This window comes from Nelumbo lutea, chromosome 1 (genome assembly GCF_056320005.1).
Source record: "Nelumbo lutea isolate HS-2025 chromosome 1, American lotus-T2T, whole genome shotgun sequence".
Classification (NCBI taxonomy): domain Eukaryota; kingdom Viridiplantae; phylum Streptophyta; class Magnoliopsida; order Proteales; family Nelumbonaceae; genus Nelumbo; species Nelumbo lutea.
In genome coordinates, this window is record NC_142684.1 from 152,450,418 (window position 1) to 152,468,260 (window position 17,843).

At 38.4% G+C, this 17,843-nt stretch overlaps 1 protein-coding gene across 2 annotated transcripts; it reads left to right on the forward strand.

Moving 5' to 3' along the window:
* Window positions 1-1,762: 1,762 nt before the first annotated feature.
* On the forward strand, window positions 1,763-12,863 carry LOC148878431 (inositol-phosphate phosphatase-like). Of its 2 annotated transcripts, XM_088954525.1 has the most exons (13): window positions 1,763-2,135; window positions 2,266-2,380; window positions 2,496-2,551; window positions 2,658-2,708; window positions 3,113-3,193; window positions 3,334-3,437; window positions 3,533-3,617; window positions 9,667-9,721; window positions 9,822-9,865; window positions 11,623-11,691; window positions 11,760-11,860; window positions 11,949-12,005; window positions 12,450-12,863. In XM_088954525.1, exons 2-13 carry the CDS (start codon window positions 2,368-2,370, stop codon window positions 12,544-12,546), a joined length of 813 nt encoding a protein of 270 aa, XP_088810651.1. In that variant the 5' UTR covers window positions 1,763-2,135; window positions 2,266-2,367; the 3' UTR covers window positions 12,547-12,863. The 2 variants fall into 2 exon arrangements, with proteins under 2 accessions (XP_088810651.1, XP_088810662.1); XM_088954536.1 differs by lacking the exon at window positions 1,763-2,135 and having other exon boundaries at window positions 2,214-2,380.
* The last annotated feature ends 4,980 nt before the right edge of the window (window positions 12,864-17,843 follow it).

Sequence of the window (17,843 nt, forward strand, 5' to 3'; positions counted from 1 at the left end):
TAATCTTAGGCTTAAAGTTAAAATATTAATAACTATTTTTTGAAGCCAAAGAGGCAAGTTTCATTCATAAATAATACTCACATTACAAATTTGGGAGACAGATCTAGTAAAAATAGTGAAAAAAACGGGGTTTTTACCTTTCTGTCCACCCTTGGCCCCTTAGGTGGAGCTACCAGTAGACTATGGGTGGATTGAATCCTGCCCGTGGATTGATGCCAAATTCACGGGCAGGATGTGGTTTATTGGGGGACGGGGGCTACTACTAGACTAGGAGGGGGCTATACAAATTCAATTTCTTAGGGGGATTGCAGTCCAAAAATCTCAAAAAAAATAAAAATAAATACAGCACAAAATATTAGACTCTACTGACTGAACAGCAATGTCAAGAGTGAGAAGATTAGGCTGCATTTGGAACCAATGTAAAATGATGTTTTACATCAAACCATTCAAAAGTAATCGTTTGAATTTCGAGAACTGTGCATGAAAAAAGTGTAAGTTTTACATTGATTTTATCGATGTAATATTTACATCGAACATCAATAATCGATGTACAATTCTGTTTTAGTAAACTATTACATTGATTTACGGTATAAAACTCCACTTCATCCAAACATATGCAAAATTGAAGCGGAATAGAGTTTTGCATTGATCATGATTATACACTCCTTCCCAACGACGACAAAATTGAATCAACGTAAATATTTACACCAATGAAATTTTACATCGGTTCCAAACACAGCCTTAAGAAATGCTTGCAAGTGTCACAATAGTCACATGGGGCACCAAAGAGGGAGGATCATCAGCCTAAACAAGGAGCACAATATCCGGCCACATATTAGAAAATCTCCCGTACATGTATTTGAATTCATAGGAGTTGTTCCCAATGTGTGATTAAAAGGATTCTGGATCACTTACCCATAAGAACTCTCTACTCATGTCTATCCACAAAACACTATTGGAAATATCTTCCCGTGCATAACAACATATAAGAGGATGAGATATTCTCCATGAATGGCTGTGGTGTTATGTAGGTAGATGTGAGTAGAATTGTTGTGGATAGAAGATCTGGACTAGACTGAAAAATGCCCACACTTAGAAAATATTTATGGAGTTGTTCTGCTTCTAGGAGATGAGGAGATCCCATCAGTCAATGCATGGCATTTTGGAAAAATAAAATAAAATAGTAGTAGTTGATAGGGATTCGCTCAAATTCAACTAATCAACTAACTGTTCATCCAAAATCATATTCAATGCGACGGTTCGGGGGGCCAAAGAACACTCAAGAATTTTCCATTTAACCGAAAAGAAAGATAAGCTGATTGCGTGCGTTAACATGCCTTCCCCAAAAACGTGTCCAATTGCCTAGGCTGATGATGCTGATGCTGATGCTCCCAACAGCTGGAATATTGAGTAAAGGATTGTGGGACCAATAAAAAATTAATAATATCCCACGTCAGTGATAAAATACATTAGATCCACGGTGAGAGATTGAACAATTATGGGCCCCGTATTAAAAAGCTGGTGTGGGGCATGATCATTGGATCCTATCTCGCACAATACTTCTAAAAATAGCCCAGCCCATCGAGTATATTCTTTCCATCAACTATCAAGAATTCAAGTTGAACTTGACTGCTGGAGTGTTGGCCCATGACAATTGAGTTGAGATGAACCAAATAATAACGGACCAGAATTTCCGAATATCCCTTGTAATATTCCTAAAATGTTCTTTATTTTATTATAGCTCCCTACTAGCAATGTTACTAGGAAAAAATGCCACAAGATGGAATATTTCGTGTGGACGGAAAATGAAAATGATCCACCACGTGTTCCCAGTATTCCATTCTCTCGGGAGACACGAGAAGTCCAGCTCCAGAACCACCACCCTTCAGTCTCTCTTTTTATTCGAATCCTTCCTTGCTCGTAAACGTGAATCCCCTCAGAAAACATAAAAAATATGTGGAGCTCGGCAGGCGGCAGTCGGCAGTCGGCAGTCGGCAGTGTAGTCTGCTTCGCCTCGTGTAGTTAAATCACACCATTAACTTACGTCAGACAGATCATGTGATCCCAAATTCAACCCAATCACTCGTTCGCGCTTCTTCATGGAATTTCCATTCATCCAGGCCGTCCGATGGCTTGTAATTTTATTTAAATCCGGGGGCATTCATTCTTTTTGACAATTTATTTATTTATTATTTACTTATTATTCTCTCGATATATATAATGCACTGAAGCTTCACTTCTTTTATTACACGACTACTACGTAAGATCCCAGGATCTTTGGAAGCGAGAAGCCAGAGCCCAGTGCCCAGACTCCATAGCAAAACAGAGCGTCTCGTTTCCTGCTCTTCTCGTAACAACTGCGAATAAATGGGTGAAAGTGGTAGGCGATGCTCCCCTCCCCCTTCGATGCATCTTCCTGTTCTTCGTATCGTTTTTCCATGTTTATTAGTGATTTTTATTTTCCCTAATTCTGTCCTGAAATTTTTATTGAATAGATTCTCTAGCAGAGTTCCTCGCCGTTGCCGTTGATGCAGCAAAGAAGGCTGGAGAGGTAATTAGAATCCCTGAATTCTCAAACTCCTGGTTATTTTCTTTTCTAACTTATTGGTGTTTCGCTTTCTGCAAGCCTTCATTTTTTCCTCTTTTTTTTTTCACAGATAATTCGCAAAGGATTTCACCAGGCGAAGCATGTCGAGCATAAAGGCCAGGTTTTTTTCATTTATTTTCCTTTTTCATCTTTTCTTCTTTTGACGTTAGTTTACTTCTGGTGGGGACCTTGGGCATTTTCAGTCTTGAGTCTGTTCCACATTTTGGCGTTCTGCCTTCATTTAGGTTGTTGAGATATATTGCCAGAAAAAAGAAAAGATAGAAAGTTAGAAACTCGAAGAAAATTCTCAGGGTTCATGAGAATATATAAATTTTCGGGGAAACAAAACAAATGGAATGTTGAGTTTTTACTTGTCTATGACTTGATGCATTCTCCCCTCTTACAAAATAATCTCAAAATCAGAATTCGAAGGAATTTTTTTGTGCTTGTGGAATACAAATTGTAGCCTTTTGTAATTAATTGCTTATTCTTTTTTATTCTACCTATTCTCATTTTCTAATGAAGGTGGATTTGGTAACGGAAACTGATAAGGCATGTGAAGCTCTTATAGTTGATCACCTTAAGCAGCATTTACCGGAGCATAAGGTGAATCTTTTTTTCCTTCTTTTCTCTTTTCTTTTTCCATATGTATAAGTATAAAGGTGATTAATTTTATGCTAAGCCCAAAACTGGGATTGTGTATTACTAGCATTTTCTTAAGTTGTTTTAATCGATGTTTCTCTTAGTTTATTGGAGAAGAGACTACTGCTGCATGCGGTGCTACAGAACTGACCGACCACCCAACATGGATTGTCGACCCACTTGATGGAACGACCAATTTTGTTCATAGGTTAACGACGAATTCTTCTATTTTGACGCTTCTTATTTTATTCTTTTCTTTTTCATCTTTATATTAATTTGGTCTCACATCCTAATTACATGTAGGTTCCCTTTTGTATGTGTTTCTATCGGTCTTACAATTGAAAAGATTCCTACTGTTGGTGTTGTGTACAACCCAATACTTGATGAGGTTAGAGTTCATTATCACAAGCAATACTTTCATCTAGCACTATCATATTCCAATCTTATACGGAACACCAATTGCCTAGGCCAGCTGTCCAGTCTACACTTTACAGAAGGTTTACCAATAAATGTTAATAAACCTTATATTGTAACTTGGAGAACTAGCGAAATCCACTTGAATGAATTTTTTCCATGCTTAGAATAATTTATTAATGATTTTGCATTTTTGGCATAGTATCTTGAGTTAAACTTATTGGTTGATGGTTTTAAATTATTTTAATCTATTTAAAACAAACACCACACAAAGAAAATGCTCACAGGAAGCAAAACTCACTCATCTACACTTTCCATGTTTGTTTTAAATAGCAAAATCCACTTGAATGAATTTTTGCCATGCTTAGGCCAGCAGGCCAACCCAGTTTGTTTATAAGGCGCGTGAGCCACTAAAGAAACACGTGATTGGGGTTTCGACTATGATAGACATCGGTTTCGGTCTATCATCGTCCCTAGCCGCGAGCCAAAAGGGGGAATGTGCACAGCGTCGGAAACCAGGAAAGAAGAGGGCGTTATAGTGGGTCTCCCGACGTAGCTTGAAGGAGCTTAGCCCCGTGCGAGGCTTCTCAGAGAGGCCGGAGCTAAGTTTCACTAGGGGAAGAACTGAAGAGAAGAAAGAGAAGTTTGAAGGGTGGGTGCAGTGCGGTGAAGACGATGGTGAACCGAAGGACCTTTCTGTCGATGGCTCTAGCGTGGGCAGTGTAAACGATGAAGGCAGTTGTGCTGGTAGTGATATGGAAGGGTGGAATATTGCAAGATTATTCCAGGGTGAAGACTGCAATCGGATTATCTCATTCCCAAGACCACAGAGTGCGCAAGGTTTTTCAGAAGGGGAAAACCAGGAGAACCAGAAGCAAAGCAGGAATATGCTATCTAGGGGTGACCCAGGGGTAGAGTGGAAAGATCACCAGGTTGACCAAAGGACAGAAGTACTTCCCAACCAACTCAGGAAGGCAGTTGGTTACCAACCTTCGGAACAAGAAAAGGAGGCCGGGAGAGGGGAAGGAAGGATTGTGGGAAGGTGCGGGAAGAAAGGTATAGAAGTGGACAAGTGTGGGAAATCATTGAAAGAGTGTTTAAGGATGTGGAAGGACAGCTGATATGGAGGAGGGAAGGGGAGGAAGGAAGAGAGGAGGGGTTAATGGAGAGGAGGGATAGGAATGAGGGTAGAGATGGAGAGGGTTACGGGGTGAAAGCAAGGAAGAAGGGAGGTAATGGTAAGGGGAGGAAGGTTGGAGAGGAAAGAACTGAGGTGGGACTAGAGGAGAGGAAGGAAAGACAGGTGGATAGAGATGAAGGGGATTATGTAGGAAGGGTAGGGGTGGTGGAATCGGTGAGAGAAGACACGATAGCAGAATTTGTAGGGAAATTGGGCTGTAGGCTGGAGGATTTGAACGAGTTGAAAGAAAGCTTACAGAAGAGGAAGATGCAGATAATAACAAAGAAGAGGAGGTTGAGTGAAGTAGAGAGACTAAAGAGAGATGTAGAAGGAGACAAGAAGCTCGAGGTAAAAGGAAATAGAAGGAAAGGGGGAAAGTAGCGGGTAGGTGGCAAGGGGTTTGTAAAAGAAGTGGAATGAAGATTCTTAGTTGGAATGTGAGGGGAATTGGGAGTGCGAAAAAGAGAGCAACAATAAAAGAGGTAATAAGACGGTATGACCCAGACATTGTGCTATTGCAAGAGTCTAAGAGAATGGAGTTTAGTGACAAATGGGCAAGGAGTGTATGGAAAGCCAGGGGGATTAGCTAGGTGGTGGCTCCATCGTGGGGTGCTTCCGGGGGGATCGTAACAATGTAGAAGAAAGATGTGGTTGAAGGGATGGAGGAGTTGATCGGAAAGTACTCGGTTTCCATGAAGTTTAAGCAGCAAGAGGATGATTATATGTGGGAGGAGCTGGCTGATGTTAGAGGTTTGTGGGATGAGCCTTGGTGCATGGGTGAGGACTTCAATGTGATAAGTTTCTCGGAAGAGTCCAATAAGATTAACCAGAGGGTGACAAAAAGCATGAGGAAGTTTAACAGTTTTGTGGATGCCTTTGAGCTTAAAGAGATTCTCCTAGCGCATAAGGCATTTGCATGGTCAAATCTCCAATCTAGACCCATTTGCTCTAAGTTGGATAGATTCTTGTTCTCTTTGGATTGGGAAGAACATTGGGGAACTTTGGGTGCTAGAGCTCTCCCAAAGGTGACCTCGGATCACTGGCCCATAGTGTTATCCAAGGAGGAAAGAAGGTGTGGAGGTTCTACCTCCTTTAGATTTGAAAATATGTGGTTACTGCATCCAGGGTTTACTAACAAAGTGAGGGAATGGTGGCATGAGTGTAACTCGTCGGTGGAGTGGGGGGGGGGGGGGGATAAAATTCCATAAGAAACTACAATTCTTGAAAGCAAGAATTAAGGAGTGGAACTTGATGGAGTTCGGGAGGATAGAAGAAAGAAAGGGAGACTTGATGAAGAAGATTGAAAGCCTTGACTTTAAAGAGGAAAGGGGAGAATTTGGAGAGGAAGACAATGATCTCAGGAGAGAATTGAGAAGACAGTTAGAGGATTGCCTGCACAAGGAGGAAATTAACTGGAGGCAAAAATCTCGGTGTAAATGGCTGCAAGAGGGAGATAGAAACACTAGGTTTTTCCACTCTTTAGCAGATGGCAGGAGAAGGAAGAACTTTATCTCCAAATTGGTAGTAGATGGAGTCGAGTTAGTACAGCAAGAGGAGATTGCCAAGGCCTGTGTGGAGCATTTCAAATCTATTCTAAGAAGGCCTGTGAGTAGAAGGGTGTGGGTAGAAGGTTTGGATTGGCCAGATGTAGGGGTGGAGAATAGGAGAAGGATGGAGAGAAGCTTTAATATAGAAGAGATCAAGGAGACTGTGTTTTCTATGGATATAACAAAAGCTCTAGGGCCGGATGGGTTTACAATGGCTTTTTATCAGGATTGTTGGGATATTTTGAAAGATGATCTCTTGTAGGTGTTTGAGGAGTTTTTCAGGAGAGGAATTGTCAATCTTGGTGTGAACTCTACATTTATAGCCTTAATTCTCAAAAAGAAAGATGCATCCCACCCGAAGGATTTTAGGCCAATAAGCTTGGTGAATAGCTTGTACAAGATCATTGCAAAAGTGTTGTCTTTGAGGCTGAAGAAGGTAATGTCGGATATCATTGAACACTATCAAGGAGCTTTTGTGAGTGGAAGACAAATTACAGACTAGATTTTAACTGCTAATGAGAGTGTGGAGAACTTTAAGAGGGATAAGAAGAAGGGAGTGGTCTGTAAGCTGGACTTGGAAAAGGCTTATGACTTGGTGGATTGGGAGTTCTTGAGGAAAGTTTTAACCAAATTCGGGTTTGGGGCTAGATGGTGTAAGTGGATCATGGGCTGTGTTCGGAATTGTCATTATTCAGTGCTAGTGAATGGGACAGTGGTAGATTTCTTTTCGGCCAGTAGGGGTATAAGACAAGGAGACCCCCTTTCTCCTTTCTTGTTCATTTTAATTGCGGAGGTTTTGGGGAAATTGATTCACAGAGCAGATTCTAGGGGGTTCATTAGAGGCTGGAGGGTTGGGATGATGGAAACCCCCCTCACACATTTACAGTTTGTTGATGGCACGATTCTGTTTTGTGAAGGTGGTAATGTGAGGTTTATCAGGAATTTAAAGTCGGTGATACAACTGTTTGAGCAACTATCCAATTTGAAGGTTAACCTTGGGAAAAGCTTTGTAGTGGGGGTGAATTTGGAGGAGGGAGAGATTAGGGAGAGTGCTGAAGTGTTGGGGTGTGAAGTCACGGGGTGGCCTCTGAACTATTTAGGATTACCATTAGGTGATAATCCCAAGAGAGAGAGCTTCTGGAACCCGGTGATGGAAAGGTTTGAAAAAAGATTGGTATCCTAGAAAAAGAATTACCTCTCTCTTGGCAGGAGAATTACATTAATTAAGGCCACGCTTGCTAACTTACCCATCTTCTTCATGTCGGTGTTTAAAATCCCAGTGAAGATTGCTAACAGATTAGAGAAGTTAATGAGAGATTTCCTATGGGAGCCGGAAGAAGAGAAGAGGGATCAAAGTTAGCTGGGAAATAGTATGCAGGAGTAAGTCGTGTGGTGGTTTGGGGCTTGGGAGTATTAGGAGAAGGAATATGACTCTGTTGGGGAAGTGGCTGTGGAGGTTTCCTATGGAGAAGGAGAAACTATGGGCTAGAATAGTGGCAAGTATTCATGGGCTGGAGCACAACGGATGGGACGCTAGAATCAGAGCTAGGATCACAAGCAACTCTCCTTGGAAAGCCATTCATGACCTGCTTCTAGTTTTCATTCTTAATATCAGGTATGACTTAAATTCCGGTAACTCCATAAAATTTTGGGAACAAACCTGGGTGGGGAGCGCCCCTCTAAAGGATTAGTTTCCGTCTTTGTACGCCCCTCTAAAGGATTAGTTTTCGTCTTTGTACGCTCTTCCACTTCTGGGATTGGGTGGAACTTGGGTCTAAGAAGGGATTTGAGGGATTCAGACTTCGACTGTATTTCGAGCCTTCTTGCACTTCTTGATAACGTTATCTTAGACCCCACTAGGACGGATTCTAGAATTTGGACACCTAACCCCAATGGCATTTTCTCTTGTGCTTCGTTCTTCAAAGTCTTAAGTCAGTCCACCAGTCCTACCCTGTCCCCTTTTCTTGTTGGTGAGGTTTGGTGCAGAGCTATACCTCCTAGGGTTGGTAGTTTTTGTTGGAAAGCCTATCTGGAAAGAATCAACACTAGTGATCTACTCCAAAAGAAGATACCCAATACTTGCTTGTCACCTCAGTGGTGTGTTCTGTGTAAAGCAGATGGGGAGACTGGTTTTCACCTAATGGTGTCGTGCCACTTCGCGAAGTCATTGTGGGATTGGGCTTTCTCCTTATTTGGATGTAGCTGGAATCCCCCATCAGACATGCAGGGCCTTTTCGCCCCCTCCTTCTTCAGGTGGCGATCAAAAAGGGGAAGGACAGTGTGGAGAGGACTAAGGGCTGCAGTATGTTGGACACTGTGGGAAGAAAGGAACTCCGGGATATTCTCAGAAACTCAGAGAGGGACAGCAGATTTGAGGGCTATCCTACAGTTTAGGGCGGTTCAGTGGCTGAAATCTCTGGAAATATTCACAGATTACATTGTGGATGACATGTTGAGGAAGTGGGGTGAAATTGCAAGTTGCACGCAGACCAAGTCAGTAATGAGTGTGGCTTGGACCCCCCCACCTAGTGGATTCTTGAAATTAAACTTTGATGGATGCAGTAGGGGAAACCCGGGACAATCAGGGATCGGGGGTGTTTTTAGAGATGAAAATGGGGTCATCTCTGCTATGTTCTCAGGCCCAATTGGAGTGGGTGACTCCCTTAGAGCTGAGATATGTGTAGTTATGGAAGGAGCCCGGAAAGCTAAGGAATTGAACATCAAGAAACTTGTAATTGAAGGGGATTCAGAGGTGGTGATAGGGTGGCTGATGCGGGAGATGGAAATTAAGACATGTTGGATTAAGAGATCAGCTAATTCCCTGGCTGACGGTTTAGCAAAACAAGGGGCAGAAAGGGATTCCTTGTTTTGGGCTAAGTTGTAATGTTAGTGTCCTTGTATCTTTGTATTTTCTTCTTTCCTTTGTTGAAGTTCTTTGTGACTCTTGGAAGATAAGTGTGTTTGTCTTCCACTTGTAAATTTTCTACTGATGAATTAATGAAAGTGTTATTGATAAAAAAAAAGGAATAATTTATTAATGATTTTCTTTGTGCGGTGTTTGTTTTAAATAGATTAGATGTATTTTTCATTATGCAATTATGTAGTCAGTTGTTTTCTTTGTATTTCATACTTGTGGAATTTCATGAATTTAGTATGACAAGAACGGCCTATTTGGGGTTAAAAGTTCTATTTTCAGGTTTAGTTATTATGTATAGAATTTTGCTTCAATAAGACAATATACTACAGATCAAGAAAAGTGTGAAGTCAAGTCTGATTTTTAATTTTATGGTTTATAGATGTTTACTGGGATTCTTGGAAAAGGTGCTTTTCTTAATGGAAACAAAATAAATGGTGAGTTTTTTTCTTAATATTTAATCATATATTTCCCTTTTTCCATCTATTGTTCCATGGCATTCTAAACTGCAACTTGCTATCACTTGAAATACTGTAGTGTCTTCTCAAACAGAACTGGTGAAATCCCTCCTTGCAACAGAGGTATGGCAATATCTTGTTTATGTATTTTACTTTTTTGAAGAAACTTTCTAGTGGGAGTGTGAAACTATGCTCATGTTGCTTCAGTTGCCAGCTTTCTGGGCTTTCTCCTTTTTCTATCATTCTGAAACAGTGTTTTTCTAGAATTTTGGTAGTTATAGTTTATATTATATATGAATTCTTTTGTTCAGATTTTCCTACTAATTAGGGGAAATTTGTTGTTCTCAAAAGAGAATAATGGGTAGTGAATTAGATGAACTAAAACAACTTCTCTCTTCTAGATTTACTAAGTTGCCACAGCTCAGGTGGATGTATCCTGTCCTTCAGGTAATGGACTAATGGTGACGTCTGAACTTCTCTTTCTGGTGGGAAGGAAATAATTTATTGAGTACAAAAGAAACTACTTGCAAGCATATATCGACCACCTATCATCGTCCCTATGATATAGAAAAAGGTCACTAGGGAACTCACATGGACTAATAAGATGCTTTAGAAAATCATTGATGGTATCTCCAGCATTTCACCTCCCTAGGAATATGAACAACATACCTTCTCATGGTCTTGCTGCTTGAGTTTTTTCATGTTACTTATCAAAGGAAGTCTTAGTTGAGTTTTCTATGTCATAATGGTAGCACAAACTTCTCAAACCCAGGCATCCATATGGTTATTACATTCCACTGTTAAGTTACACAACCCAGATTCCTTGGCCTTCATAAGGCCCCTTCTACCATTGAAGATGATCAACATAGAAGGCATCATGGCTGCACATTGAGGGAACCTCTTTCATCTTAAATAATTAGCTCAAATCACCTATCTTGGTCCTGTAAGAATCATCTGAACTGATACAGTAGCAGCCCCTGGAAGATTGTTGCAACACTGCACATGTTAGAGAAGGCTGGGCAATGCGTCAAAGACCATAGGGATGTCCCTGGAAGATCGTGTGCCTGGTCATGAGTCTATATTCAGAAAAATCTTATTGCCCTCCTTGAGAGAGCACAATGGCAGGATGGGATTCATGTCGCTAACCCCAAATAGTTGGGATTAACATTGAGTTGAGTTGCCTCCCTCCAAAGATTATATTTCAGATCAAAGCCACTTCAAATGTTTTATGCTTATATCCAACTATCACTTTTACATATGTGGGTAGTGGAACTTCAAAGTTAGAACAGCTTGGGTCAAACTCAAATCAACTCATTTCAGCATTAATACCAACTATATGGGGCTGGCTACATAAATTCTATCCTATTTTATGCTATCGATGGCCATATTTTCTGTCAAACACCATGCCACTCCTTAGTCTTACTGGTGCAATCATTGGTGTTTTATTAAATGGATTTTTAACAAACTACTATGATTGTTGTCACGGGTAAAAAAGGATGCTTCTGTGTCAAGACTGAAGAAAATTTGGATGAATAGAGAACAGACCATGAAAATTAGACATCTTCCAGGTATCATCGTGCAGCGCACACACACATACACGCACACACAATTTGGACATGAATTATGAATTTGTAGTACTTGAAAATTTAGTATAATCTTTGCTTGCTTAGTTTGTGCACTGATTTAAGCATCTGTATTTATTATTTTTTTCCTTTTTCAACGATTATCCTATTATATAGACATGAATACTTTAACTGTATGAAATGGAAAAATACTTGACCATAAAAAGCTTTTACTGCAATTAACTAATGAGGTAATACTTAAGTTTCTCCATGAACATGCGTAGAAGCTAATGAACATATAATATTGTGCAAGAACAGGTTGGAACAAAGCGTGACAAGGCAACTGTAGATGCTACTACAAATAGAATTAATAGCTTACTTTTTAAGGTAAAAGCTGAACCTCTTGATACTCAAAATGTGAAACCCCCAAGCATACTAAGATCTGAGATTATCAGGTAAGATCTCTTCGGATGAGTGGCTCCTGTGCTTTGAACCTCTGTGGAATTGCATGTGGGAGGCTTGATCTCTTTTACGAGCTTGGATTTGGGGGCCCCTGGTATAGATTTGGAAGATACTCTCCTTTTAAAAATTTCCAACATTTTTTCTCTGTGCATTATGATTAATGTTGTGAGCTATGCACTCAGGGATGTGGCAGGTGGAGTCGTGATTGTTCAGGAAGCAGGAGGATGCATATTTGATCCGTAAGAAACAATTAACTGTTTTTTAATCACAAACAACCTATAGTTTTATTCATTTAGTTAAGAAACAAACAAACAAATTAACTGTTACTATAGTTCCAACTTTATGCAACAAGATCACATGCAAATTGTTCTTGAGTATATAGTCAAATCTCCCCCCATCTTTACTCTCCATTACTTCTGAGCTATTTAAATTATAATGGTGCAAAATTGTCAGTACACACCTTGGAGACTTTAGTCAGAACTCAGTATTACCATATCATCTATATTCTGGACAATCCAAAATTAATCTGCGAAGTACATTTATTCAGTCGTTAATTTTCTCTTCCATGATACTGAATTGTCATATGCGGTGCTAATTATCTTGTCTTTTAGAGGCTATCCCAGCCTTCTTTGAGTACTTAGTGAGCCTTTAAGGTCTGATGACAATTGTTTTATTTATATCAGATCTGGCAAGGACTTTGACATCACATCTCAGCGAGTAGCAGCTTCAAACCCTCATCTTAAAGATGCTTTTATTGAGGCTTTAAGAAATGCAGAATGAGATGGACCTTCCAATATCGGAACCAGAGTTCTCCAATTCATTCAAATTTGTCATTTTGACCATTATCATCTAAAGAAATATCAAGGTCCACCAAACTTTGACCAGCTTTTTTTTCTTTCTTTTTTTTTTGCAACTGGCTTTTGGCATTTTGACCTGCCAAAGTGCTTATGCTCATTTGTGATTCCAAATTTCCAATGTCATATCATTGACAATATTTATCAGGTCTATTTTTAAGCCATAACATGCTGTTCTTTTTAATAATGAGAACATGATTTTGTAGTCATTTACTGAAGAGAAAGAGGAAACCCTTGACAAAAGAAGGATGGGTATATATATAAACCCCTATTAAGTATTTCATGACATTGAATTGTTATATCAGGAGCCATGAGAAGAGCATGGATATACTGCTGAAAACTTAAATAGCAGCACATAGTGGTGAAGCACCCTTAGTAGTTAAGGGAGTAACTCAAGGGGCATTTAAGTCAATGCACCAATTTTTTATTACCAAAATGTTCAAGAGGTGCTTCCTCAGTCAATATAGTAGGTGTACCTAATGTTGATTGATTGGTTCTTAAAAGCTCTTTGGTTCTTTTGATCCCAAATATTCCAGGCTAGGGGGACATCTGAAAAGTTTTCCCCCTCCGGCAGAAACCACCAATCAACAGTCAATGAAATTAATAGGGTGGATCTGAATACACCCTTTTGGGCCATAAACCTAATTTAGCTCCTTGCATGAAGTTGGGCTTAACATATTAATGGGTTTGCAGGATGAAATGAGAGTATTGATATATTGATGCTTATCTCGTGCACTGGATATAAGGATGTTAGGTGACGTTCTTTTATATTTGTTCTAGTATCTAGTGGTGTGCCGTCATTTGACTCATTTTTCATGCAGTTCTGTACTCTTACGTATTGTGTCTACAGCACTACAATATCCACTCATTTTCTGTCAGTATTTTCACCTCTGTTTATACAACTACAAATGGATATCAAATGTTGCTATTCCACACCCCACAGATGGAAATGCTGAGAGCCATGAGCACGCATAAATTAAAGAGAAAGCAATGTATGACCATGACCAGCAGTAAAACTACTATTCAGACCTAAAAGTCGGGAAGCTTCAGTAGAGATTTGCTTTTGCAATAAAAACGTTTAAACTCTACACTTTTTCATACTCGTACATATCTACTATCTAGTTAAAAAATAATTTAATTAAATTACTACGGTTTTATAATATATTTGCACTTTCGGTCATTGGAGACAACTTATTTAGATTTTAGATTTATAATATTTTTAAGAGAGATTCTATCAAACATAATGTATACTACGATTGAGATACTTTCACCTTTCAGACATGATAGCAATAGCACCAATGAGAACACACTTACACACTCCACGAACAAGATTATGTTTTAAGGCAAACGAATCGAATTGCCCATGCAATCACCCAAGTCCATACCGTCTTTGGATGGGCTTGGCTTTTTATTATTATTATTATTATTTATTTTTTCTGATTATGATGCTTATAACACCAGTTCCTGGCTCTGGATCTGTAACCCCCAATTGCCACCACACGACTAAAATATGCACCTGGACTGGGAGTCACTATATCATCCTACTTATTTTAGCAATAAAAAAAATTATTTGTTTTATTAATATATTATATACTATATATTATTATATAATTATGATTTATATAATATTATATATAAAAATATTATGTATATATATAAATATATATAAATAGTATATATGGGCTGGGCCACGGGTGGCACAACCCGCTTGATCGTGCTGACCTGTGGACTTCAAAACTTAGGCCCAGCACAACACAGACCATCGTGACAGGCCTGGCACAGCCCGTGGGATGTTGTGTTGGGCTGACCTAAAATTTCCCCTAAACTATCTTATTCTCTTCCACCTCAAATTCCTACTGTGTAGCCCTCTCTTCTTTGCTAGAGTAGTCCCATTCCATTTCTCTCTCTCTCTCTCTCTCTCTCTCACACACACACACATGTTCCCAATCACTTAGCCAACCCCCTCCTAAAATTTTCCCTAAATACCTATCTCTCCTAAAATTCCTCCTAAAACACTTTTTAATCCATTACATGCCCAACAAACCATCTAAAAACCAAAAATGTGGTTTAAATTAATTTGGAAAGTTAACTTAATTTGTGAAATATTTTTGATAATTTCAATAATTAGATATTATTGAATATTAGTCAGTAAATACATAATTTTTGTAATTTTAGTAAATTGGAAACTTTAATTACAAAAATTACTAGATGAAAATTAGTGATTTTGGTAGTTTAATTTCAGGATTTTTTGAAAATTTGATTATTAAAATAAATAATTACTAAAAATTAATAATTAATTAAAATATTAATGAATACAAATTTAATAATTAAAAATATTGGTATTTTTCATTGGGAAATTTATTTCAATAAATATAAACTTATATTTTTACATTTTCTGTAATTTTGGTCAATTTATTAATATTTAATGATATTATTATATACCAATTAAAATATTTCAATAATTTTTTAGTGGAAAATTAATTTCAATAAATGTAATTTTATTTTTTATATTTTCAGTAATTTTGATATTTACTATAATTTTTAGCAATAATTTGTGATTTTGGTAATTTAATTTAGTGAAAGTTAAATTATAAAATTTCAAAATAAATAATTAAAAATTTTTAATAATCTCCATAAGTATTGGATACTACATTTATAATTACCATAATTATTGGAACTATATTTTATGGGTTTGGGGGGTGCTATGGGTTTTAGGGATGGCCCCTTGGGTACGAATGGCAATGGGTGGGTTTGGGGTGGAGATCATACTCCCTATCCTGACATCGAGTTTTAAATTAATCCTCATCTCTAACCCTAATCCCTGTTGAGAAAAAATTTAGGCTACATTCCCAGTCCCCGATGAAGATGAGTTCCCCATCATGGACCGGAATCCTCGAATTTTTTAATTAAAATTTTGTTTTCAAAAAGGTATTTATTTAAAATAAAGGAAAAATTAGAATGCAAATAATGTTTTTAAACATATTTTGATATATATAATATAATAAATATTATAAATAACATTATTTTTAATATAACATGTCAATGTAGGGTGTGGACTTCACTCCCCATCCCCATCCTCCTTCCCAATCGGGTATTCCTATTAATCCTATCCCCACCTTGTCCCCACTGAGGCAATCTCCATCCCCATCCCTTCTTGGTCAGGGAGGCTAAGGACTAGGTCGTCCATTACACAGGGACTCGCTAGTAATAAAATATGGTAATAAAAATATTATTATTATAATAATATGGTGATAAAATATTCATAAATTAATAATAAATACTAAGATATTAATTATAAAACAATAACAAAATATTGATAAAATAATAAATAGATTAATACAAAATAAAAAAAATGTTCAATTAATTCCAATTCTAATACTTGTCCTGTCGCAAACCAAACGACCACTTAATATCATGGTTTGCAAAACCGGACCTAATAATAAATACTAAAATACTAATTATAAAATAATAACAAAATATTGATAAAATAATAATGATATATTCATAAAATAATAAATAGATTAATACAAAATAAAAAAAATGTTCAATTAATTCCAATTCTAATACTTGTCCTGTCGCCAACCAAACGACCACTTAATATCATGGTTTTCAAAACCGGACCGAACCAAACAGTTGGACCAGAAAAACTGGGAACCGGTTAGGTGACCGGTTTTGTTTTCTATAAAAACCAGATTTCCCCGCAAAACCATTGATTTTGGTCAGCAAACCATTGAACCGGGCAGTTAACCATTTGAACCATTCGAATAGTTTTGACTGTTTTTATTTTCTTTTGATTTTTTTTTTTATTTTTGTCAGAACGGACCGAATGGTCAGACCGTTTGACCCGGTAACCGGACCCGGACCAGTTCGGTCACCGGATCGGTTTTAAAAACCATGCTTAATATGACTACATGAGGATTAATAGCTCTAAGTCTCTAACGAACTAACACTTAATATGACCATATGAGGATAAATAGCTCTAATGACTAGAACTTGGACCATTCAGATAATCGCTATTTTAGTTATAGTTCGAACTTCGAATTACTGATTTGTCGTTTCCAAATCTTCTATTAAAATAAGGACCTCTTTCATTTTTTTGCGAGAAAGTTTAATAATGTTAATTTAGAATAACATGAATAAAATTTTCCAAATCATTCCATTTTTTAAATTGCCCTTATAGTTTAGCTAATTGAATAAATTAGCTACCTTTATTGTTTAAATTACTGTTTGAAAATTGACTAAAGCTACCTCTATTGTTTTTGACAATTGACTACTCCTTAGTCATTAATGTGCATCAACAGAGATGTAAAAAAGATTATTTTACCCTCCACTATAGATTAGTCAGATCTTCCCCTCCTCATTTTCTTTGTCAGAACTACCGAAAGATCCAGAACCATTGAAACTACCGGAATGGCGGATGATGACCGGATATCAGGATTGAGTATCTCTCAGATCTCAGATCTGGGTTCTTCAAGTCCGCACAACTGCTGCTACTTCGCTTCCAAGTCCAAACCATTGGATACCGCCCAAGAATCCCTGCCCAAATCATCAAATCCTGCCTCTTTGCACCAATGCCACTGCCGCTGCAACTCCTATCAACGGCGGCTTCTTTGGTCATTCTCTCGTCTCCCCTCTTTCTTTCTCTCATCCTACACCTCTCTCTTGTTCTCAGGTAGATCAATGCTCAAGAGCTCGCCTCAAAATTTTTGGGTTTGATGAATCACCATCACAGATAGTAGGGTTTTTATCTGCACTCCTTTGCCACCTAGATCTGACATCTGAGTAGAACTGGTCCGCTGTTCGCCACCCCTCTGCTGCCAATACTTTCGCTCAAGTCCTTCAAACACTCTCCAATCTATTGCTGATATAGCCACGAAGGTGCTGATGTAGACGGTGGCAGAGCTGCACCCAACCCCAACAATCGGGAAAAAAGAAGTTTGGTTTGCAGGGGTGAAGAGAAGAGGAAGGATTCAATCCAGCCATGGGTTGCAGGGTCAAATGCAATTCAAGATAAGTTTGGTTTTATTGCAAAGATCCCTCCTCTCCATCTCCCTCTTTCCGTCGCCAACGACCTTTAAGCCAAGCTTAGCCTGGCACCCAGGCTTCACCAAGAATGTTGCTTCTACATCTGATGCTTCTTTAAGCCATAATAGTTGCTAATGAAGAGAAGAACCCGAGCACGAGGCACAGAGCCATTCTCTTCTTCTCTGAAGTCTGAGCAAT